This window comes from Typopeltis vanoorti, chromosome 20, assembly GCF_054136105.1.
Source record: "Typopeltis vanoorti isolate ZY-2024b chromosome 20, IOZ_Tvanoo_1.0, whole genome shotgun sequence".
Classification (NCBI taxonomy): domain Eukaryota; kingdom Metazoa; phylum Arthropoda; class Arachnida; order Uropygi; family Thelyphonidae; genus Typopeltis; species Typopeltis vanoorti.
The window spans coordinates 42106759-42133928 of NC_143568.1; the positions used below are offsets into that span (position 1 = coordinate 42106759).

The 27170-nt window shown below is 36.0% G+C and overlaps 1 protein-coding gene across 8 annotated transcripts in view; it reads left to right on the forward strand.

Annotated features, from left to right (window-relative positions):
* Positions 1–27170, forward strand: part of fzr (fizzy and cell division cycle 20 related) — a 218067-nt gene that overhangs the window by 110914 nt on the left and 79983 nt on the right. For all 8 annotated transcript variants that reach the window (XM_090409798.1, XM_090409806.1, XM_090409805.1 and 5 more), the window contains 2 exons: positions 11246–11347; positions 21069–21290. In XM_090409798.1, coding sequence (XP_090265924.1) covers positions 11246–11347; positions 21069–21290 — 324 coding nt within the window. The remainder of the gene's footprint in view (positions 1–11245; positions 11348–21068; positions 21291–27170) is intronic.

Genomic DNA, 27170 nt, shown 5'->3' on the forward strand with positions numbered 1-27170 from the left:
CTAGGAATAAGAAAAGTCTCATTGACTATGTTATTGTTGATAGTGATGTTTTCTCCCTGGTGCAGGACACCAGAGTGTACAGAGGATTTGAAATTGGAAGTGATCACTATTTAGTCTTGAGCAGGATAAAATTGAATTTCATATTGAAAAGAATAACATGTAAGAAAGTTTTAAAGCGAATAAAAGTTGAGCAGCTCTCAGATGTGAACTGTAGACTAAAATACAGAAATATTATTGAAAAGAAAATGAAAGAGTTTGAGAACACGAATCAAACCTTGGAGATTCAGTGGCAAACTCTGAAGGAAACATTGATTGATTCTGCCAGAGAGGCATGTGGTGAGGTTGTGTGCAAAGATAAAAAAATCAGAACTCCCTGGTGGACACAGGAAGTTAAAGAGGCAGTGAAGGAAAAGAAGAAAGCATATCAAAAGTTCCTGGCAAATACAGAATACAGAGACAAATGTAAGAAAGCTAAACAGTGTGTAAAACTAGCTAAACAAAAGTCATGGGAGGACTTTGGCAAGAATATAGAAAATAAATATCAAGAAGGTGGCAAAATATTCTGGAGGTTGTTGAAGAAGCTTAGGAATGGAGGAAAGAGTGCTGTAAAAGGAATTAGAGATGATAAAGGTGAAATGAAAACAGGAGAAAAGGATATCCTTGAAGTATGGAGTAATTACTTTGAAAAACTGCTAAATGAAACAAGCAGTGATGACAGCACAGTGATAAAAAACACTGACCAGGCATGCAGTCAGGAATACATATCCATACTTGAAGTAGAAAAAGCCATCAAAGGCTTGAAATGTGGAAAGGCAGCAGGAGTAGATGATATTCGACCAGAAATGCTGAAGTATGGTGGTATAAGAGTCTTACAGTGGCTGCACTGCATAGTTCAGAAAGCCTGGACAGAGGGACGAATTCCCGATGATTGGAGCAGAGCTCTCATAGTACCCATATATAAAAAGGGAAATAAAACTGAATGTGAGAATTACAGAGGTATTTCCCTACTGAGTGTTCCTGGCAAGATCTATGCAAGTATACTTGAGAAACGGTTGAGAAGAATTGTGGAAGAAAAGCTTGGTGAAGAACAAGCTGGATTCAGGCCAAATAGAGGCTGTCAGGATCAGATCTTCACTTTACGACAAATAGTCGAGAAAGCATGGGAATATAACAAAGATCTGTATTTAAGTTTTGTCGATTTGGAAAAGGCATATGACAAGGTGCCAAGAGAGAAGCTATTCAATACGCTGCAGTTATATGGTGTCAATGGGGCATTATATCAAGCAATACTTAGTCTTTATTTGAGTTGTGAGTCAGCAGTTAGAATTGAAGGAAGTACAGGAAGATGGTTTAATGTTAAATCTGGTGTGAGACAAGGATGTACATTATCCCCTCTGTTATTCATTATCTATATGGATCACATTATGAAGGAATGTGGTATTAAACCTGATATCGAAATTGGAGATGTTAATGTCAGCTCTTTGCTTTATGCGGATGATGTTATACTTCTAAATAAATCCGCTACAAGTCTGCAAGATTCTCTGACTAAATTGAATAGCTGTTGTAATAGATATGGTATGAAGGTCAGCAATAAAAAGACAAAGACAATGAAAATAGGCAGAATCATTGAAAATGTCAACTGTGTTGTGAATGGAGAACCTGTGGAACAAGTAAAACATTTCAGCTACTTAGGCACAATTTTTACTGAAGATGGTAAACTAAATATAGAAATAGACAACAGAATCAGCAAAGCTGGTATCGTGGGAAGTCAATTGAATAAATTCATATGGAATAAGAAAGAAATTAGTCGGAACACTAAATTAGCTGTATACAAGACTGTGTTCAAACCAATTTTAACTTATGGATCTGAGAGCTGGGTCAGAAGTAAAACACTTGACCAAAGACTAGAGACCGCAGATATGAGAGTCCTGAGAAAGATTAGAGGCGTGAACAGATGGCATCAATGGCAATATCATATTAAAAATGAGGATATTAGGAAAGAACTTGACATTGTCAGCATCCAGGAATGCGTTAGCAGAGCTAATCTCAGATGGTATGGTCACTTAAATAGAATGGGAGAGGAAAGATTAGCAAAACAAGTGTTCTCTGCCAGGTTGGCAGGAAAACGACCCAGAGGAAGACCAAGATATAGGTGGATTGATACGGTACAAAGTGCCTTAGACGATAGAAATATAAGATCTGATAATGTTGGAGTCTTGACAAATAACAGACTGATTTGGAGGAAAATTGTAGATAGGAAGTTAGTAATGATGTAATTTTTTCATGTAGTACTGTCATATCCTGTACACCCCTTGAGGGTACATGGCAGGAATTTGATGATGATGATGATGATGAGGTTTTCTTTTGGGATTTTTCTTGCCACGTGTCGATTTTTTTTCCCTTCTGTGTCATCTTATTTTCTTTAAAAAAACAATGAAAATGACAAGAAGAAAATTTACCAAAGCATGATTACTTTATTTTGGTAATATTTTACATTGCATTACTTAATTTGTGATAATGAGCCCAGTTTACACATTCTCTGTATTTTAGTGCTTTATGAGCTAAGGAAAGAGTTCGTTATAACACAGTGCTTAGAGTATTATTGTCCCCCCCCCCCAACACACGCATTTGCACTTGAATTGTACTCATAACCCGATAGGGTGGGTGGAATTATCGTGACATGGCATGTTAGTTACCACAACTGTATCTGTACATATATTAGTATACATAAGCAAGGCCAGAATGTATTCATCCTCATCTTTTTATATATACTGCTGTTTCTTATAAATAAGTAAATTTTTAATCAACTTAGCAACAAATATAACATCATGATCAACTCCTGGTACAGAATACAAAGAGAATGTATAATGAAGGTTACATTATTAGTTCATTATCAACAATTCTTCATTGTTATCAGATCTTACATCACGATCTTCTAAAGCACTAGATCTTAGTTTCCCTTTGGGTCTTTTTCCCACCATCCTAGCATGAAACATCTTTTGCTAACCTTTTCTCTCCAGTGAATAATTTTCTCTCCTATAAATAATCATCCCATTTAAGCTCTGCTAACACATTTTATATTCTATATTTTAAGCTTATGTTGCTCTTACCTTGATTGAATGACATAAAATACAATAAAATCTGTTAATTGGGCCATTGGTTACTGAGCAGCTGTTTATTTGGGACAGGATACTTCAACACTGAATATTATCCCTCTGAGATAATCATTTGTAAATGGTCAATGATTTAAGGATATTGACACAAGGAGAGCAAAAGTTATATTATGCCAAAGCACAGATTATAAATAACTCATCAGCTTTCTTCCACATGCAAGGCCATACTTACTTTTCCCAAGGTGAGCCAGGCCAGAGGTGTTAGCGTTCCTGGGACCTTTAAATTCGTCCTACTTTTTGGGGGAGCCCCAGCTAAAGCCTCGTGTGCCTGTGCATAAGTATAGCCCTGTCCATGTGTTTTAATTGATGCATGTGAATGACTCTTTGTTCCTCTCACCGATAGGGTTATACAGATTACTTTCTAAGAGGAGGGGGGGAACAGTTTCTAACTAGCATGACTTGCTTGCACTTGTCATCTTTCATGTTGAGGCAATGCCTAATCAGAAAAGTGTAAAGATTTTTCTGTGTTCTGTTTTTGCATAATTTTGTTTTTTATTTTATAAAATTTTGAACCTCTACTAAGATGCCACTTAAAACATTTGCCATTAGAAAAAAAAAAAAACTGCCTTACTAGACCAAATCTAAGATCATTTGCCCAATACCATTCATTGTGGAGATAGTTGAGGTATCAAAAATCTATAACTGCATGCTTGATACATCAGCAAGGTAAACTGTAAGAATAATTAACACACTATGGGGGAAAACAGGACATTCCAAAAACCAAAGCATGAAGTTAAACATCCTGATGTTCAGGATGCCCTAAATCAATTCTCTGTTATAATTGGATGAGGAGTGTGCGTCAGTGGTCCATTGTACAAAAATAAAAAGTCAGAGGAGCTGGCTAGAAGCTGGGTAATGATGAATTTAAATAGGATTACATTGAAGGACTTCAAGGGCAACAGGTCATTGTCTCTGTTGATATTGACAATGAGTGAAATTTAAATATGTACATATTTCACTATTATAATTTGAATGAATGATTTGTTGCTCAATGAAATGTTAGTGTATACATTTTTTAACTGTTAACATGAAACTTTGCATAAGGACAGCTGCTTAATTGAGCCAAAATGTTCTAGTCCTCATATGTCCCAATTTACTGGAATTTACTCTGTGTGCGTGTGTGTGTTTGTATACAGTAAAACCCTTTTTTTTACACTTTTCAGGGGACTGATGGAAAAAAGTGCAAATAGTAGGAAAGTGTAAATAGCAGGAAATGTAAAAAAAAACATTACAAAAAGGCTAAAAGATGACTTACTGCTAGTATGTGAGTCTACATACTAGATTACAAAATTTAATAAATGAAAATAAATGAATTTACAATGTACTTACATTTATCTATTTAAAAAAATCTTTAATTGTTGATTGTTTTTTTTACTTAGTGCCAGATTGCTTTGCATTGAGTTCAGTGCTTGACCTGTTATTTTACTACCGTGTTCAAAGTGGACACGGAGAGTCCAAGATCTTATGCTAAATGCACACTTGTTCCAGCATGCCAATTTACACGTTGCAGAATTGCCATCTTTTCTTCTACCGAAATACATTTTCTGTCTTTTTTCTTCCATGTTACTAACACGGATAATCCACCACTGCAACTTGAAAGCAACTTTCACACGCTAAATTACGTTGCAGAAATTCTGCAATATCAATTTGTACTGTGATTGAAAAATCATGGTATCGCTCATCACTACAGTACTGCTGCATGCGTGCAAGTCACCGTGATGGCAAAAACGAAACTACAGCCAAAAGCAACGCCACCTGAGAACAGAAATGCACAGATTTCTGCTGAATCTATTCGAAAATCAGTATTACCACTGAGAAAAAAAACCCTCAAATAATGGGAAATAACTTCCACATCAAGTTGTTAATGGTGGGAAAACAATGCATCGTGAGAATAGGCCTTAAGACGGGACCAACAGAAAATGACGTAAATTGCGGGAACGTAAAAACGTGGTTTTACTGTATATATATTTTATATGAACAAGGCTGATTTTGTATTGATTTTGCATTTGGGAATGTGCAGAAATGTCATATATATATATATATATATATATATATATATATGTATGTAGAAAGTATTTTTACCTTGGGTATAAATATGTTAAGGATACCAAGCAATTTTAAACCTGGTTTTACTCCATTTCCCAAGTAAGCAAACAGACCAAAAGTCAAGTTTGCACCTGCAATTGATGCAAGTCTAACTGATCCCACAGGGTGCAAGACCAGGGCAACTCGTGGCAAAGGTGGAACAAGTTAGACTTGCATCGATTGCAGGCGCAAACTTGACTTTTGGTCTGTTTGCTTACTTGGGAAATGGAGTAAAACCAGGTTTAAAATTGCTTGGTATCCTTAACATATATATATATATATATATATTCATTTTTCTAAATTAACTGACTTAAACCCGAGAATTATAACACAATGACATTTATTTGAAAAAAAAAAAAAAACGCAACGTGTTTCGTCAAAAATGACTTCTTCAGGCGATAAGAACATAGAAAAGATAATAAAAGAACTTAAATTAACATTGACACACTCCAAAGCTATACAATTACAAAGTCATAATATTCGACTGTAAATTACAGTTATTATGAGCTTGAACTACAGTCTGAGTTAATGTTCTATTGTTGTGCACCTGTGCGTGTGTGGAATCACGCAATCTCCAGTATCTAATAATAGAGTTGAAAGAGTCAGCCAAATTATAGCTAAGATTATTATTCAAATGCAAAGGGTCTAAGGTGATTTCCCTTGACTCGACAATGCGGCGCTCTATTTCATCATGGCAGACGTGTAGGTTTGAAGTCAATGTCCAATTTATTTCATGTTGGTGGCCTTCGTTGTTCGTGTTTATTGAAAGCAGGACATGGCCCGACAGAGCAGTTGCTCTGGTTTTCTTATAAGCAATGTCTCTCTGATGCTCTTCGAGACGTAAGATAGATTTCTCTGTCTGCCCATAGTAAGGCTTTCCGCATTCACAAGTGACCTTGTATACACCTGGGAATTGTAGAAGGTTGTGAGGTTGTTTATAGTTCTTGAAGCGTGATATTATTTTTGGCAGAGTCGAGAAGCACGTTTTTATGTTAAACTTCTTTAGAATTCTGCTCAGCTTTTTGGATAGTGTGCTGATATATGGCAAGACGATATGACCTTTGGAGTCGTCCTGTATCTCTACGTTGTTACGTTGACGTCGGGATAATTGGTTGTTAATACTTTTTAGAGAGTAGCCATTGTTTTTAAAGGTCCATTTAAGATGTTGTAGTTCCTTTTTCAGTTCTTCTTCATCTGACAGTACAGATCTTGCACGATTCGCTAGAGTTGATATAATACCCAACTTTTGCGCTGGATGGTGATGGGAGGACGCATGCAAATATCTGTCTGTGTGTGTTGGCTTTCTAAAAATAGAGACTTTAATTGATTCAGGCGTCTTGGTGAGTTTAACATCTAGGAAGCAGATGGAACTATTTTCTTCAATCTCCATAGTCAATTTTATATCTTGATGGCGGTTGTTTAAGTGGTCAAGAAACTTGTGAAGATTCTCAGTACCATGCTCCCATATGAGGAATATATCGTCCACATATCGAAGCCAAATTTTTGGTTTTAAAGTAAAAGAGGAGATCGCCTTTTCTTCAAAGTCCTCGAAAAAAATGTTGGCTAACACAGGAGAGAGAGGGCTTCCCATAGCTAATCCTTTGACCTGTTTGTATAGTTTTCCTTCGAATTCAAAATAGCCAGAGTTTACACAGTGAGATAACAGAGAGAACATTTTATTTGAAATCTTGTTTTTTAAAATATGGAGAACGTCCTGTGTCGGAACATTCGTAAAGAGTGCTACCACGTCAAAGCTCACTTAAATGAACAGTATTAAATTAAATGATATCAGAAGATTTTAGTTTTAGGTCCTTTATTTTAGAGACAAAATCTGTTGAGTTTTTAATATAAGAAGAAGATTTTCCCGCATAAGCTTTTAATGATGACGCCAAATATTTGGATAACCTGTATGTGGGTGAGTCAATGCTGTCTACTATAGGTCTCAGTGGATAGTTTTCTTTGTGTACCTTCGGGAGGCCATATAACCTTGGAATGAGTGGGTGTAAAGAGCGGATGGAGAGCCGTGTGTTCCGTGGAATTTCTGTGGTCTTTTGTAGGAGATTATTTGTTCTATTGTGTATTTCTCTTGTTGGGTCTCTCTCAATTTCTAAATAATTATCTGAATTTAACAGTGCTAAGATTTTTTCTCGGTAGTCTATTTTATCTAGAACTACAGTTGCATTCCCCTTATCAGCCTTTAAGATGACAATGTCCTTGTTAATCCGTAGATTTTTAATTGCAAGTCTCTCACTAGGGGATATATTATCAGAAGGAGGTTTTGTGTCGTTGATTGCAAGAATTGTTTCGATTTGAAGTAAACTCGCGTCTGCGGTAGGAAGTAGCGAAGCCGCCTTCTCCATCTTAGTTAAAAGCAATTCTTTAGCGATGCATTTTGGTGCTAACACAAAGTTTAGTCCTTTTTCGAAAGGAAAGGACTAAAGAAAAGGCGATCTCCTCTTTTACTTTAAAACCAAAAATTTGGCTTCGATATGTGGACGATATATTCCTCATATGGGAGCATGGTACTGAGAATCTTCACAAGTTTCTCGACCACTTAAACAACCGCCATCAAGATATAAAATTGACTATGGAGATTGAAGAAAATAGTTCCATCTGCTTCCTAGATGTTAAACTCACCAAGACGTCTGAATCAATTAAAGTCTCTATTTTTAGAAAGCCAACACACACAGACAGATATTTGCATGCGTCCTCCCATCACCATCCAGTGCAAAAGTTGGGTATTATATCAACTCTAGCGAATCGTGCAAGATCTATACTGTCAGATGAAGAAGAACTGAAAAAGGAACTACAACATCTTAAATGGACCTTTAAAAACAATGGCTACTCTCTAAAAAGTATTAACAACCAATTATTCCGACGTCAACGTAACAACGTAGAGACACAGGACGACTCCAAAGGTCATATCATCTTGCCATATATCAGCACACTATCCAAAAAGCTGAGCAGAATTCTAAAGAAGTTTAACATAAAAACGTGCTTCTCGACTCTGCCAAAAATAATATCACGCTTCAAGAACTATAAACAACCTCACAACCTTCTACAATTCCCAGGTGTATACAAGGTCACTTGTGAATGCGGAAAGCCTTACTATGGGCAGACAGAGAAATCTATCTTACTACGTCTCGAAGAGCATCAGAGAGACATTGCTTATAAGAGAACCAGAGCAACTGCTCTGTCGGGCCATGTCCTGCTTTCAATAAACACGAACAACGAAGGCCACCAACATGAAATAAATTGGACATTGACTTCAAACCTACACGTCTGCCATGATGAAATAGAGCGCCGCATTGTCGAGTCAAGGGAAATCACCTTAGACCCTTTGCATTTGAATAATAATCTTAGCTATAATTTGGCTGACTCTTTCAACTCTATTATTAGATACTGGAGATCGCGTGATTCCACACACGCACAGGTGCACAACAATAGAACATTAACTCGGACTGTAGTTCAAGCTCATAATAACTGTAATTTACAGTCGAATATTATGACTTTGTAATTGTATAGCTTTGGAGTGTGTCAATGTTAATTTAAGTGTCTTTTATTATCTTTTCTATGTTCTTATCGCCTGAAGAAGTCATTTTTGACAATACATGTTGCGTTCTTTTTTTTTTTTTCCAAATAAATGTCATTGTGTTATAATTCTCGGGTTTAAGTCAGTTAATTTAGAAAAATGAACATATCCCAACCCCGAGTTAATAGTACGTTTCACATATATATATATATATATATATATATATATATATCATTAATTCAGTTTTATATCTAAAGATGGAAGAGGTCATGTTACAGCTACACTTGATAATGTAAATATCTTGATTTCAATGTTCATTACATGTTTGCTTTGTCACTGGGTTCACTCTCATGATGCTATTGTTACATAAGAGAAATTAGCTGAAATGTTGTAATGAATTTTGAGTTTTTTGTCCATTTTATGTTGATTAAAAGAATGTTACCTGTTAAGTTTTGGTGTATTTAAACAGTGAACATCTTAAAATACATTTCACTATGGAGTACTTTCTAACAGTTCCATTAGATTGATGAGACCTGGGGCTGAATGTTGCAAAGAGCCAAAATAGCTTTTCATCTCAAAATAAGATAGCTAGTCTCATACAAAGAGAACAGGGTTTCCCCTTCTCTCAAATGGAATTGCAGGTTTTTTCATCTTATAAACTGGCCAGAAGAATACACATAGTTAATGGACATAATACTTTGGCCTCACAGCCTTAGTTGCTCCACCCATAATACACATAAACTTAACTCAGCTTAGCACACTAATTATTGTATTCTTAGAACATTATCACTTGAGGCTAAAGCTGTTTTTCTAGTAGCAATCAGTCAACTCTCACATTGCAAATGACAAACTCACTAAAAAAAAATGCTGAAAAGGTCCCACAAAGCTCTATGAATACATTATTGTACTAATGGAAATTCAGTTGAACACCTTATCCACTATAACTGAAACAGGCAGGATCCATCTAAACACTGTTCTTTTAGTCTTGTAAGAGTAGTGGAAACTGGAAATTTTAATGATGTTAGAATTCCAGTATCATAGAAATTTCACATGTATAATGCCAAACTATTAAAAAAAAAAAAAAAAAAAGAAAAAGAAATTGATAAATTTGAGTTGGGAACATTTTCATAGTCTGTGCATGGATGGACGTAATGCATTACTCAAATTGGTAACTGTTTACTAAGGGTAAACCAGTAACCAGTTTGAATCTGGTGTAATATTAACACTTAATGAATTCAGCTTATGATTTTCTTATTATGGATGCATTTTTCAAAGTATTATTCAAATGTGATGTTTATGCTGTTTCAAATGCAGCTTATTCAGCTTATGTTTTTCTTATTATGGATGCATTTTTCAAAGTATTATTCAAATAACATTTGAATAATACTTTGAAAAATATTATTCTTATGTTATGAAAAATATTATTCTTATTCAGCGTATGTTTTTCTTATGGATGCATTTTTCAAAGTATTATTCAAATGTGATGTTTCATATGCTGTTTCAAATGGCACTCCCAAAGGGATAAAAGCTTTACTAATTGAACTTCAAGCTCTGCACTTTGTGCCATGTTGTGTGTTACTTACATTCGCTGCTGCATAATGGTCACAATAGTTGGGTTTGATTTTTGAGATGCAAGTAGCTGCTGATTTGTAGCTTCATTTCTACAACACGTGCACACACACACACACGCATGTATGTATGTGTGTAATATGAATTTTCACTTCTAATGTGGGCATAAAGAAACAAGCTTTTTTTTTTTTTTTGGTTAAAATATTAAACATCAATGAAAGTTAATGCTTAACCATCCATCTATCCAGATGAAATACATCATCTAATTTATGTGTTTTAATTTCAATGGTATCTGAATGTAATTTTAATTTCAATGGACATGTTTCAGTTATAAACATGTTGTGGCCAGTAGTGTGGTTAATTCATTTCAAAGGCTGTTCCTGTTCCATCTGGCAGTAGGCAAAGTTTTTTGAGAGAAAACTTGAACGTTTTATTTGTAGTAGATTTGAAGCTAGGGAGTACCTGTAATTTTTCCCCCTTCAAAATATAGGTAAAATTGCATTAAAATTTTATTTTTCACATGTCAGTTTTATACTGCTATTTCACTGGATTAAAGATTTAAGTGCAACAAGTTCTATTCATAAATGAGATTTAAAGTAACCTGAACACGGATTTATTTAGTCTATAATTTTTAATCATTGTTTGAGCAATTGGCGAATGCTGATTTTGTGTTATAACAAACTTTAAAGCACACCTCTTGCTAAACCCGACTTAATATTGCTGAATTTTTAATTGTATGTTGATCCAAATAAGAATTAACATAAAATATAAACTGAAGACTAGATTATTATAAGAAAATAGCATTCTTTTGTGTATAAAATATATTAATGTTATTATCATTGTATATTTTAATGTCATTAATAAATATTTGATAATATCATTACAGTATCATATCCAAGAGTCTTGTAGACTAAATGAACCATCATCTCCATATTCTCTATCACCTGTCAGTAGCAAAAGTCAGAAGTTACTTAGATCTCCTCGAAAGGTAACTGCTGAACCCAAAAAGTTATTTTGGATATACAGAGGTTCTATACAGTCTTCTAAATTCACTATTTTTATTTTTCTTTGTGAATGGATTAAAGGTATTAAAATAGCTACTATCTCATTATGAACTCCATAACTAACTTAATGCACAGTAATAGACTTCTTTAAATATTTTACTTGAAGCACACATATGCTTGAAATGCAGTTAAACTGTAGTGTTGAAGCATGTTAACCATAGTAAAAACTAGATACCAAGAAATTATATACTTGGCTTAATCCTTTATCCAAGTGTAAGCAAACAAAGTTTGTACCTGAAGTATTTTCAGCACTGAGGCAACTTGTATATAGAAGCTAATAACTTCACATCACTTGCCTTAGTATCCCATAATGCAAAGCACATATCCTTATGGGTATGTATAATGCTATGTATTAAGGGAAGGATCACTCCTCAGACCAGTTTCGACCTTTATTGAGGTCTCTTCAGTGGGAGCCAGACCAGAGGTGTTACTAAGCATAACATTACTGTCTGTAAGGGTGAAGCATAATGCTTTTATAATCCCTGCTATCTGATAAGGATACTGTGTAGGGGAGAATTTATGAGACAAATGCTCGGCCTGAGTGGGTGCAAGTTATAGATCGTTGTTTGATACTAAGATGGCGTTTGGTCTTTTGTATTTCATCGTAGTTTGCTGCTTGTTTAACTAATTCATTTGGGTGTGTGGACGATTTTGAGAAGAACTTTACTGCTGAGGATTGCAGGAAAGAGTAGATATAAAGGATATTTGTGTCCCGATGAAGTTGAACGTCTCTCATATACCATGGCATCTTTAGGATCATGCATAAGCATTTGTTTTGCTCCTGGAGCCACACCTCAAACTTTGCAGTTTGTGGTGTGGCTCCAGGCAGGCGATGCATAAGTAATTATGGGATGGATCATCAATTGGTAGAGAAGCAATTTGATTTTGGTATCTAATTTGCTGTTCCTGTTGATTAGAGGTTAGAGCTGTGCAATTACTTTGGATGTCTTTGCACACGAGGCTTTAATATGTGGGCTGAAAGTTAATTTTCTGCCCAGTAGTACACAGAGATATTTGGCTTCAGATTTTCAGGGAATTTTGATATTAAATAGAGATGTCTTCTTTAGGCGATATTAAATTTTTAGTGAAAAATATAGCAGTACTCTTTTGAGGGTTTACTTGCAATCTCCAATTGGAGAACCTGTGCTCTAATTTTAGAAAGTTTTCTTTAAGTTTCTTGGTGACAAGATATGGTTGAAGAGATCTGGTTAGTATTGCTTATCAGCATAGAGGGCTATGATGGATGACATTGGATTTTGCAGGATGTCCGCCATGTATATCGAGAACAGTATCGGTGCCAGGACGGACCCTTGAGGCACTCCTGCCAAGATCCGTCACTAGGTTGATAATGTGCCATTTAATTTGACTTGCATTTGCCTGCCACAAAGAAATGACTTTATAAGGTGGACCAGATCCAATGGAATGCCACCTAAAATCATTTTGTATAATAGTCAAAAGTGCCACAATTTGTCAAATGCCTTTGCAATATCAAGAAAAACTGCTCCAATGTATTGATGCCAGTTGTAGCTGGTGGTAATAAACTCAATCAGTCTATGGATCTGTTGAGTAGTGCTGTGAGACTGACAAAAGCCAAATTGTTCTTTTGGGAGGATATTTAACTTGTTTATAGAGGCTTGAATTTTGGAGAGGATAACTTTTTCTGCAATTTTGCCCAAATTAGAAATCAGACTGATTGGGCGATAATAACTTTGAGGCAGCTGTGGATCCTTGCCAGGCTTATGAAATAGTTACTACATCTGCTAGTTTTCACGTGGAGGGAAAGTATTCGAATCTGAACATAGCATTTATTATTGTGGCAAGATGAACGATGGCCTTTCGGGGCAGCAGTTTAATAACTTTATTAGGAATGCCATCAGGCCCAGGAGCTATTTTATTCTTTAAATTTTGTATAATATCATAAATTTCAGCTTTAGAAATGGGGATGAGTTAGCTGGTATAGGTAACAGACAGTTTTAGTGTGTATCTGACATGGTGGTGAATTTTATAAATGATTGAAGTTTAAGTTTTCATATGAAGGACTACACTACTTTTCTAAAAATTTTTTCTTAATTTTGCTATTGTTTCAGCTTTTTCAGCATATGTGTGAACAATGCCTAGATCAGATTTTAGAGGGGGAAGAGATTTATTTTTGTTTTTAATATTTCTCAACAGTTTCCAGATTGTTTGATCACTGGGTGATATGGAAGCTAACTTGTCTTCCCATAATTTCCTTCTGTGGTCTCTAACTGCCCTATTTAGTTTGTTGAGAAACATTTTGTCTTGGAATGCCCTTGTGTGATGATATAGTTTTCTTGCCTTATTTTTTTCCCTGATTAAGTTCATGATATCTTCTGGTAATCGGCTAGGCTTAGAAGCAGTTGTATATGAGGTGATAGATGATAAGGCAACATTGATTTGTTGAGTAAGTTTATTGACTGCGATTTCGTCTTCTTCCTTGGAGTTGATACGAGGGCCAATGCAGTCTGGGAGCATTTTGGATAATTTTTCCCAAAATATGAAGGTGTGAGGTGGAGAGGGCAGTCCCTTCTGATTTCCCAGTTGGAGCAGAATAGGATTGTGGTCAGAAGTCAATTTGTTTAGTGATTCCAAGCTGTACTGCAATTTAATATTCTGGAGGATAACTATATCTAAGATGTCGGAGGAGCCAATCGGACTGTGATGAGTTGGTTCTGTGGGGCCAGCCACAGCTGCACAATTGGAACTTGAGTGGTTAAACAGAATGCAACCATTCTTGGTACATTTATTGCTCCAGGCAGGATGTTTTGCATTCAAGTCTCTGGTGATAATGACCGGCTCTTTAACTCTGAGGATGGAATCCAGATCTGAAGTCTGCAATGTTTTTGATGGTGAGTTGTAGGTAGGCTGTGTAGATTTTTAGGTTTCCGGCTGAGTTTGTGATAGCTTCAATACCTGTAATTTCAAAGTTAGTGGTTGAAGGGTTGGCTACTGAATGGTGGTTAATGTAGTTTTTGATAAGGATGGCTGTACCACCACCTCTATAGTCAAGTTGGTCATTTCTGTAGAGCTGGTATCCTTTGATTTTTGGATTGTCGGTAGGGCTCAAGTGCATTTCATTAATTTATAAAATATCCAGGTTGTATCTATCATTGAATTCTTTTAGTTAAACAGGATGCGGCCATTCTTGGTAGATTTATTGCTCCTGGCAGGATGTTTTGCATTCAATTCTCTGCCGATAATGACTGGCTCTTTAACTCCGAGGATGTTTGTAGAATTCAAGTAATTTTTCTCCTCTGTTATTTCTCTCATCTGTTCCAAATTTGCCCACGTGAGTATTTCCTTATTTTGGAGTTGAAATCTCCCATCACTATTAAAATATCTTTTTTATTAGTTTTGTTTATGAGGTCTTGTAGTATGTGATAGAAGATGTCTGTTTCTTCATCATCATGTGAATTGTCTCGTTCATAGATCTGAATTATTTTTATGTATATCTCCCTCTTCCTTAGCTTTCATTCTAATCGAGATCATTCTAGGTCCATGTGGCTTAATGGCTGTGATAGATTTTATAAGGGTATTTTTTACTGACAAGCCAACTCCTCTGTGGACAGTATTGTCTCTTCCTGAGTAGAACAATCTTCTGATTTTTATAGTTCCTTCTCCTGGCCAGTGTGTTTCCACAATACCAGTTATGTTCCATTTGATTTTTTCCAGTTCCTTTTCCATTAATCCCAGCTTTCCTATCTTATAAAGCATTCTTATATTGAGAGTTAGGAGGTAAGAACACTTTTTGGCTGACCACATTGCATATTTCCCAACTGCTTCTTATGCTCGAGAGGCAGTACTGTTGGCTGACCCAGACACGGTAGCATTTTCTCTATTTGGATCCTCCAAGTTCATAGGGGTTTATGGCAAACTGTCTGCATCCAGCCTGCCATTCCTCTGCTCCATCCTTTGATCCACGGCTCCTTATTTCTTATTCAGACTAGTCTGTTGGGGTTTCTCTCGTCTGTCAACTGAGGGATGTCTGGTAGGAGTATGGTCTCCCCTGGGGAAGTTGAGGCTAACAGGATGAAATATATGGTGGGATGTTGCTACAGACCTGGTTGTTCATTTGCTGAGACAATGAAATACTGTGCAAATTACCTTCATGGGCACTAAATGTGTAATCATTGATTGGCTTAAATTATCCAAACATTTGATTGATTAGTAGAGAAACTCATGACAAGATGGTAGGAGAATTTATTAAGTTGTTGCAACAAATCTCAAGCAGCCAGTAAGACAGGAACTCAAGCTCAAAGAGTGTTGGATCTGACCATACATCAGAAGGGGTCTTAGGTTAGAAAGTGACTGTTTTGGTAAAAGTCATTATGTCATAATGACCTGAGAAGTAGCAAACTATATTGATATTCCAGTTAGGATGGTTACATGCTGAACTACTAAGTTAGAAATTATGACAGATTCAAGAAAATACTATGCTCAGATCCATAGTATTAGTTATTGAATAGGATACATATCAGCAATGCATGGGAAGTTTTGAAAGGGTAATTAAATTAGGCAGTATCCAAATGTGTCCCTAGAGTTCGAAGAACAAATATGATGCAAGTGAAATGGATACGTTGAGTCTGCATGTATGGACACGATCCATGGGAATTAGCTTTACTGTATGTATGCTGCTGCTGTATCAAGCAGTGCATTTTTACAAAGTTTATATGGCATGTGAGTTGCAACTTTTATGGTAGAATTTTATTTATAAAATTAACAGTTGTGAAATGTCTTAATGTTATCTTAAATCTCAGATGCAAATCAAACAGAATTCAATTTATATACATATACACACACACGCAATACATCTTTATTTGCTTCAGAAAATTTCATTAACTTTCTGATATGTTCCATCAAGGGATGTTCAGGTTTTCTGTGATAGCACTACACAATTAAGTTTGTTATTATTAATCTCCTATCAACAATTTTCCTCCAAATTAGTCCATTACTTGTCAGAACTTCACAATATTTTGTATCTAAAATTTCACACCTCTAAGGCACTTCTGACTGAATCAATCCACCTAGCCCTTGATCTTTCCTGCCATCTTGTCATCAAACACCTGTTTTGCTTTCTTCTTCTTCCCTTCTGTTTAAGTGGCCAAAACCACCTTAGAATGCAAACTTGAATGAATCCATTCTTAAATGCAAACAATGTCAAGTTCCTTTCTAATAGCTTCATTTTTGGTATGATTCTGCCATTGATGCCATCTGTTCAGGCCCCTAATTTTTTTTTACCTGATTTTTTTTTACAGCTCATGACTGCTGTAACGCCATCAGGCGTTAACAGCCCGTCATGAGCCTTAGCCTCCTGTACAACTTGTCTCCACAATGTTCTATCCTTGGCTAATCTTTCCCAGTCTTTCACTTTCATAATAGTCTAGTTTTGGGATTACATTATCAATCCATCTTAATTTCGATCTTCCTTTTCTCCTTGTTGCATGTATCTTCTCTCTCGGCATTCTTCTTGGTATATGGAAGTCATCCATTCTCTCTACATGACCTAACCATTGCAATCTCTGTGCTTTTATGAACCTAACAGTATCTTCTTCATTTAGTATCTGACTTCTTTCTTTGTTATACCATATTCTCCATACATGTTTTCTTCAGTAGGTCCATAAATTCTTCTTAAAATCTTTCATATTTCCTCAAACCTTCTTTGTCTTTTTCATTGAGTTCACTCTTCGCTTCTGTATGTAACCATGGGTCTAATGAGCATTTTATAAGTATTTTAGTATTTCTGCTTATTAGCTTACTTTTAATCATGCTCATATTTGCACAGTATGCTTTATTACCAGCTTGAACACGTTCTTTAATAGCTATGGTTGATCGTGTCTCATTCGCAACACTATCTCCTAGATACTTAAATCTGAACACCCCTACAAAAATTTTCTGTCCAACTTGTAGATTCTGTGGTTTTCTTTTTTTCTGAAGTTGACATCTCCATATACGAGGGTGGTCTGAAAGGTTCTTGGCCCAACAATAAAAAAACTAATTTATAATTTCAAAATTATTTTTATTTTTAAACATAATTTCCCTTAAGATTATAATGCGTTTATTCTAGCGATGCTCCAGCGCCATTATCCCTTCCCTGTAGTGGTTCTCAGTAAGATCTGCAAAATACCCCTCTACAGTGCAATCACCTCTTGATTCATAGAAAAACGCTGACCAGTGAGGAAGAGTTTTAGTTTTGGTAAGAGATAGAAGTCACAGGGAGCTAAATCTGGGGAATAGGGTGAATGTTCCAACAATTCATAGTACAGATCCCTTACTTTTCCCATTGCCAAAACATCTTTGTGGGCAGGTGATTTGTCCTGATGAAAGATGATTTTTTTTCTTCTGCAAACCGGGTCTTTCCTCACAAATTTTTTTTGTCTAGTCTGGTTAAAAGATTGGAATTCTTGCTAAATATAGTGAATATGTCTGTCGAGGAGGGAACATTTTTTATGTTATAGGAACATTTTCATTCCATTCTTCAGAATGAACAGAAATTAAGTAAACATTCATCTATTCCTTAATAAAAATAGTCTATTATAAGAAGTGGGCTGCATCTGTTAATCTCCAAAAATAGTAGAAGAAAGAAATTAGAGATTGATAAAAGAGAACTGCTGACAAAAAAAGGGGGGGAAAAAAGGTATGTAATGAATGTAGGATTTTCAAGAGGGCTTACAAGCACAAGTTGTTCAAGGTGATTCGCTGTTCCATCAACCCACGTCTAGATGAATCACCTTATCAGCATCATTAGTTTTATTGGATTAGCCCTTCACTATGGTTATTTCCTGAGCTACTAAATTTATACAACTGCTGTCTATTATTGGTTAGTTATTTATATTTCACAAACAAATCTCTTTCCTTCTGAATGGGTGTTATAGGATATTGTCTTGACAAAAATTTTTGTTATATGGAAGGTGGAGAGAGAGAGCTTAGGGCATCCATGGAACTTGAGTTTGTGCATGGTTAAGCAAGGGGTAAGAGCTAGATTTTTCTCTCACAGAGCAGTGAGTGGAACAGTTTTCATATCGAAGTGGTGGGTACATATAGTGCGAATGAGTTTAAGAGAAGCTATAACAGCTATATGGATGATGTATGACCTCCCTTGATGTGTTCTTTATCCTGTGGAGGTCTTATAATACTAATTTTTAATAATAATAATTATTATCACATTGAAAAAGGCATGCAGGAAATTTCTGAAAATAACCAAAGTCAAACATCTTGGATATGAATTGTAGATCTAAATATACAAATGCTGTTGAGGTAAAACTGAGAGTTGGAAAAGAATCAAACTTTAAAGATAATGAGAAGTTCAAGGAAACATTGTCTGTGAGAAACAGGTGATGTTGTCCACAAGATTCAAAAATTAAGAAAGGTGTATACAAAACATTAACAGAACAGTCCATGAAATGAAGAAATCATGTAGAAGGTTCCTGTTTGGCAGAATGGCATGTAAAAATTACCACATACACATTGAAAAGATTTCAAAGGAAAATAAATGTCATGAATGTGACATTACTTTGAAAAATGCTAGGAAAGCTTATAAATGGATGAAAGAGTAACACACATAAAACATGAATCCTGTAAATGATAAAACATGAAGATAGGGATATTCTGAATGTCTGAAATAAATATTTTGAAGATTATTAAATGGGTTATTGAACAACTGCAGTGTATGTGAAGGACATTGTTCCTGGGTGGCAGACCATGTCATGGAGATGGATCACCAGATCCAGTGGGAGAAAACCTCCCTCTTGTACAGAAATGGATTGAAATCAGAGAGACTCTCAGTGAGTGCAAATCACATATCCATAGAGGGTGCCTGTTAGGGCTGTATGATCTTGTCATTACAATCAGTCTGTATTTGCATGCCTAATAGTGTGACTGCATGCACAGGCACAATATATCTTTGTGCCTGTGAAGGCAAAATATTGCTGACTAATTAGCTAAATAAATTTAGTTAATTATTAGCTTTAGATATCTGCTTTATTTCATGAAATAACATGAATAACCAACAACCAAGCATCCATAGCAGATACACAAAAATTAATAGCACAATATTGGGTTCAGAAGTCCAGTCAGTTCTCATTTCTTAAAGGCTATGTAATCTCTTCTCACTTATCTCATTTTGACCCTTAAGCAACTCATTGAATCTTAAGGATGAAGTTTTATGCTAATATATGAGGATGGTCTGAAAAGTTATCTGCCTAACAATAAAAAAACGAATTTATAATTGCAAAATTATTTTTCAACATAATCTCTCTTAATACTAATATATTTATTCCAGCAATGCTCCAGCGCCATTCTCCCATCCCTGTAGTGGTTCTCAGTAAGCTCTGCAAAATCTCTCTCTATAGCTGCAATCATCTCTTGATTCGAAGAAAAACCAGCGAGGAAGGGTTTTGGGAAAAGATAGAAGTCAGAGGGAGCCAAATCTGGGGAATAGAATGGATGTTCCAACAATTCATAGTGCAGATCCCTTAATTTTCCCATTGCCAAAACACTTATGTGGCAGGTGAATTGTCCTGATGAAAGATGTTTTTTTTTCTTCTGCAAACCAGGTCTTTTCTCACGAATGTTTTCGTCTAGTCTGGTTAAAAGATCGGAATAATGTTTCCTGGTTATTGTTTTACCCTTTTCAAGATAAAATAAACAAAATACCATTAGCATCCCAAAACACTGATTCCATGACCTTTCCTGCTGACAGAACCGACTTTGTCTTTGGTGCTGAACAACCGGCTTCTGTCCACTGTTTTGACTGCTGTTTGGATTCTGGTATGTAATGGTGAATCCAAATGTCATCCATATAAATCGATATGCAAAATCAGTTTTCTTCTTGTTAAAATGCTCCAAGCACTGTCCAGAGATTTTCATGTGAGTGCGTTTTTGATCTGCTGTGAGCAAGTGCAGCACCCATCTTACGCAAAACGTTTTCATTTGCAATTGTTCGTGCAAAATATATCCTACACATTCTTTTGAAATGCCTATAGTCTCAGCAATTTCATGCACTTTGATTCGCCTGTCATCCAATACCATATCGTGCACTTGATCAATGATTTCTGGTGGTGTTACACTTTTTGGACGTCCTTCACATGGATCATCTTCAAGACTGGTACAGCTACATTTAAACTCGGCAGCCCATTTCTTAATTGTTGAAAATGAAGGAGAAGAGTGCCCATAAACTTTTATGAACTTCGAATGAATTTCTTTTGGCGTTAAACCTTCTTTTACAAAGAATTTTATAACCACACGATACTCAATTTTATCCATTTCAAGGGATACAGACAACACTTTTGCTTCAGACAGCTGTATAAAACAAAATACTTGATAGAATGACTTGCAATTTCACATGGATGTTTATGACAGATGTACCAACTTAGAAAAAAAAAACTATGCTGATAGTGTTGCCATCTATGGTTGAAGCCAAGAACTTTTCAGACCACCCTCATAATAATTCAGATACTGTTGTTAAGAGAGAAGGAGATAATTCTTAAATTAGAAAGGAAAAATAAAATGATTACATAATAATAAATAATAGTATAAAATACTAATTAGTTTTCATAAATTCTTACTTTCTACATTTATGTTCACTTATTGGCAAATGTGAGTGTAATTCTGTTCATCTTTTTCTTTTAGGCTGCAAGAAAAATATCACGAATTCCATTTAAAGTTTTAGATGCTCCTGAACTCCAAGATGACTTTTATTTAAATCTTGTTGACTGGTCATCAACAAATGTTTTAAGTGTTGGATTGGGAACCTGTGTGTATCTGTGGAGTGCCTGTACTTCCCAAGTCACTCGTCTTTGTGACTTAAGTGCTGATGGTGATACTGTGACATCAGTGTCATGGTCAGAAAGGGTTAGTAATTTTTAGTTAATATATATATATAGCTAACTTTTATAATAGTTAGCTCATAGGGTTTATAGGAATAATTTATTGTAAATTTGCTTCAGCATTCATTGTGCCTTTTATAACTTTAGTTTGGCAGTTGCAGTAATTTGTTATGCTGAATAAGTTATAAGTTTGCTGCATTTGAGAGTATATTACATTAATAATTGCATAATACTTATTTTAGATTTTTTTTTTCTTTGTGGAACTTGATTTAATCTATATTTAATTAGTTCTGAGATCATTTATTGTATTTTTAGAATGTCAGGAGAAAGCCATGAATTGTATCTTTTCATTGCATATTCAGAATTTAAAAATTTTTTCTACTGTTTTGACTTCAGAGAAGTTGAAATTCTTCTTATAACCATTTTGTCTCTGCATATATGCATGCAAGTGAAATTTTTTGATGGATTGCATATCGTGTTATTTAGTATTGGGCATCAAAAGAATTTTTGGTAGTATGTCAGCTTAATTTTTAGCTGCTGTCAGGTTTGTTTTTGTTCATCTGTCTGTACACACAGACAGATTTTTTTCTTGACGTTTAATGAAATTTAGCTTTTTGGATCTAATAAAGTGTTTCCCATTCTCATTCAAGTGTCATCTTCTATTTAGGAGGTTGACTACCGTGATGCGACTCATGGTTAACTATGGGCATTAAGACGTGGTGAGGAGCCTATCTCTTCCACAAATTGTAAGTGTTCATGGGGCCGGGCAAAAACCCGAGTGTCCAGGTGGAAAAAAAAAAAAAAAAACCTACCTCCATACGAGACTGGCTAACTCCTCTTTCATCGAAAGAGGCCAGATAAAGGTTCCTCATGTCATGGACGGGAACTGAATCCAGGTCTTTCCAACCAAAGGGCTTCATTTGTACAGACTGAGCTACGGAGGCTTAAGTCATCTCAATTTTGGTTTAAATTGAACCATTTTAGAAGCTAAATCAGATGAAATGATTTGTATTTAAACTGCTTGTGGTAAATCGAAACTAATGTTGATATTTATGATTTCACAAAATTTGAGTTTCTAGGTTTTTCATGTTGGACTATTTTATAAAATTATAAGTTAGCAATAACAGTGAAGTAAGTCACTTGGCTGTAATATGGCATTGTGCTTAACTTGACGAGGGAAATGGTATGGGATGAGAATAAAGTGAATCTCTTTGGTTGACACCCCTCCAAAAATGGCTTGGGACGGGGGTATGTCAATCAGTATCTTCAAATTTCTGATATATACCCTCAAGAGGTTAACATTTGTCCGTGGTAGGTACAAATCCCACTACGGATATACATTTTGTTAGTCTTTAGGTAGCAAATTAATTGCTTAGTGTGATAATACCTTATTGTATTGGAACTGAAATGGCTGCAAGTTGCATGTGTAGTCTATATTGCAGGTTTTCTCTATCCTCTAACCATTAACTCACCCACCTACAATTCCTTGTATGGGATGAGAATAAAGTGAATCTCTTTGGTTGACACCCCTCCAAAAATGGCTTGGGACGGGGGTATGTCAATCAGTATCTTCAAATTTCTGATATATACCCTCAAGAGGTTAACATTTGTCCGTGGTAGGTACAAATCCCACTACGGATATACATTTTGTTAGTCTTTAGGTAGCAAATTAATTGCTTAGTGTGATAATACCTTATTGTATTGGAACTGAAATGGCTGCAAGTTGCATGTGTAGTCTATATTGCAGGTTTTCTCTATCCTCTAACCATTAACTCACCCACCTACAATTCCTTGTAAGATTCACATGCATTCTGTGCTGTTTTTGTCATAGAAATTGGAATAAACAGTAAGCTATTGAAACAGAATTGAAGATATGCCCCATTTGTAGAAGCAGTAATGAAAAAGAGGTGGAGTTAAATGAAGAAAAAAATTGTGCTTATATAACTGATTTTACTAATACTAATAAGACTAACAGTTCAGGTCCATCTAAATAATAATGATCTATTCAGGTACTACAAGTGAGGGAAAGGAAGGAGTAGCTATAGTACTTAACACTAATCATAAAGTTAAACTTCTTCAATGGGAACCACTTTCAAGTAATAATGTTGACATATTTTAAAATAAGAAACTGGACATTGAAATTATTTGTGCCTGTGATCAAACAGAAGAGTCCCTTAAGGAAAAGCTATTGTTTCAAAGCTAAATAGAGTCATGCATCAATCTCAGACTTATAGAAATGTTTTGAGAAAATTTATAGAAAAAGGCAGGGTTAATGTCAAATACCTGCTAGATTTATTCTCAGGGAAATAGTAGTGAATACTAGGTTCATGTTCCAACATAATGATCTGCATAAATGCATTTGGAGGGAACACGTGCTAAAAAAACTTCACATGAATTGTTATTGTATAAGATAATATCTTTAAATTTGTCCAAGTTAAAAGAGTGTATAAGATTTGAAATAGATGATCACTGCATATTGTTTAGCAGCATGAAAATGAATATCTGATTGTAAAGAAAAATGTAAACTGTGAACTGCTAAAGTTTTTTTGGGGGTGGGTGGGACGAGGGGACATCCTTTCAAGTTGAAAGGGCTAAATTTTCTCTCATACTGATTGGAATGGATTGCCATTGGAGGTGGTGAGTGGGTAGCCTGAATGAATTCAAGAACAGGTATGACAGCTAGCATGTGTGTGTAATATGTGGTCTCTCTCAGTGAGACCCTGATATGGGCAGCACTACTGTTACATCACGTCCAAACATCTCATCCAGACTTGATATAGGCCTAGGCCTTTACAAGTGTTTTACCTTATGCCTGTTCTAGTTATCATTGTAGTCATTCTCTGGTGGCAATGCCATGCCACCAGTGTGCCCTGTAGGGCCCTCAAGAAAATAACTTTTATATCCTTCTGCATAAGCCCATGCTGTATTAAGTCATTATAGCTATCTGCGCTCCATGTGCCAGTGGTGCTGGTAAACCTCAGGATTGCCCCATGCTCCTCCCATATCTTACTAACTAGATCTTGGTTATTCTTATAATAGTTTACCTTATTATTATGGGTATAGGCTAGTGGGCACCCTGTTCCCACCACCTGGGTATCAACTACCCAAATGTCACCATCTCTTTTATTCACTAAGTCTGGCCTACACAAACCCTTCGAGGTCCTATAATGTGGTTCTACTGCGGTCTCCCAACCTTCGATCTTAAAGTGGTTGTTCAGAATGGGACCACGGTGTCATGCCTCTGCATTCGAACCCCATGGGTGTGGAAGCAATACTGGGCTATTCGAGACAATGTCTTACTACTATTGTGGCAGATAGCCCTACAGGTTCAGTCATCACTACCCCATCGAGCTGTGCTGGCTCGAGTGGGCAGGGCATTGATCCTCGTCCTGATAAGGTCAATATACCAGAATGGGACCATAGCGTCATGCCTCTGCATTCAGACCCCATGGGTGTGGAAGCAATACTGGACTATGTGAGACAATGTCTTACTGTTGTGGCAGATAGCCCTACAGTTTTAGTCATCACTACCCCATCGAGCTGTGCTGGCTCGAGTGGGCTGGGCATCGATCCTCATCCCGATAAGGTCAATATACTTGAACCCAGGGAGGAGTCTGGTGCCGTCCCCTACCCCAGTAGTTTTGAACATTTTTGTGTGCGCGTGCCAAAAATTTACAAATTGAGTTGCTGATGTGCCAGGCAGTTTTTAATAGGGAAAAAATTAATCTAACTTAATTTATTTATATTTTATAAATAATTATTTATAATATTTATTTATATATAAATTTATAATATTATTCAGTGTGAAATTGATTATTATATTATTAAATTGATTTTAATGAAGTTGGTTTGAAAAAAAAAAAACAGTAGTGAGAAAAATATTTATGCGTCGTAACTCGCCATCGAAGTTAGCTGAGCAGGGGAAGCAGCAGAAGGATGTCAAATTGTAGATGAAGTGCTTATCATATTCACTCAAAAATAACTTGCCCTCCCGTACAACTGGCACCTCTGATTTTACTTTACAAAAAAAGACATTGAAAAAATATTACATATGCCTCGCACACAAAAAATGTTTAAACATGTTCACTGTCATTATACTGCAGATGCAAGAAAAACAAGTGTATACTGTACTGTAGCTTTATTGTATCCCTGAATAAGGTACAGAGGCTTTTGCAGTCTGTGTAATATATTTCTCACAAATAGTGCAATTACAGACAGCTGGAATAAAAATGGTGCTAACTAATGAATCGCATGTCCCCTGTCACAAAACTATGCTGTATAGACTCAAGCAAAACCATATGTTGCACCGGAAACATGGTATCTAACTAAAAACTATGGTCTAATTTTTCCATTACATGAATTAAATCTAACAGATAAGCTTAGGCGTTGATGGTTATTCATGACTTATTTTTCACAGTATTAACAACACCACAAACACTTTTATCAACAAGGATGTTTTATTAACGCTAATATTTTGCTGATTTTCAACTCAGCATAATCAGAGCACAACACACATGTAAACGCGACAGTGAGTGAAACAATATAATTGCAAAAGACAAAAGATCTAAAGTCCTATTTTTGGCGCCCTCTAAGAACGAAAAAAAAAAAAAAAGCAGCAGTTATCCAGGAGTTTTTCTTAGGATAACCGTCTCCCAAATTTTTGGCAAATTAATGCAACCGTATTTGTTAAGGTTGGGAGAATTCTTCAAAGCCATTGCTGACTCAAAAAATAATCTTTCAGATCTATAACGACTCCTAAATAGCACATTCGTTTTCCTCCATCTAATCCTGTGTGAAGGAGTGTCCAATGCGTGGTTTGCCAGTCCCGACTTGCCATAGTAATAGTAGCGAATGTATCTTTCATGTTCTTCCAGGTGGATGTTCACTGATCTTCCTGTTTGCCCATAATAGGCCAAGTCACAGTCACATGGAACTTCATACACTCCTGGGTGTGCTAAAGGGTGAAGTTTATCCTTTGGCGAGCGGATCAGAGTTGCCAGCTTGACATGAGGCTTGAAGGTGGTGCGAAGGCCATGTTTCAACAATACTTTGGCTATCTTTTCCGATGTACCTCTGATATAGGGAATAGAAATGGTCATGTTGTATTCTTGTGTATTAGGGGGGGGGGCAGAGTAATGGGCCTATATAGTATTTTTTCTATTTTGTAGGGATTGTAGCCGTTGGCTAAGAACGTATGGCGCAGGTACTGGAGTTCAGTGGTCAGAGCTGTATCGTTAGAACAAATGGCTCTGGCTCTGTGTGTAAGTGTTTTTAAAATGCCGTAATGTTGGACTTGATGATGATGTGATTGTTTATGTAGATATCTTCCTGTGTGTGTAGGCTTCCTGTAAATAGAAAAAGATAGTGATCCATCTGAAAGGTGAGTGACTAATGTGTCAAGAAATGGTAAACAGTTATTTGATTCTTTTTCTATTGTGAAGTGAATTTTGGGGTGTTGGCTATTTAGGTAGGTGACAAAAGCATCCAAAGTGTATTGTCCATGGGGCCAGATGGCAAACACATCATCTACATAGCGCAACCACACTAGTGGCTTGTATGTAGCTGTGGTAAGTACTTTGTTTTCAAAGTGTTCCATGCAAAAATTTGCTAACGGGGGGGAGAGGGGGGGAACCCATAGCAGTACCATTAATCTGTTTGTAGAATTCCCCCCCCCCCCATGTAAAGTAACCTGCATTCATGGTAAATTGAAATAATTCAAAAATATCTGGGGGAAATTTAGACTTGATTAAATCAAGAGTGTCTATAAGTGGTACATTGGTAAATAGGGAGGTGACATCGAAACTAACCATTATGTCTGTTTTTAGGATTAGATTTTTAACCAGTGTTTTGAAATGGATTGAATTTTTTACAAAAGTAGAGGAGTTGCCAGTAAGAGGGGCAAGCG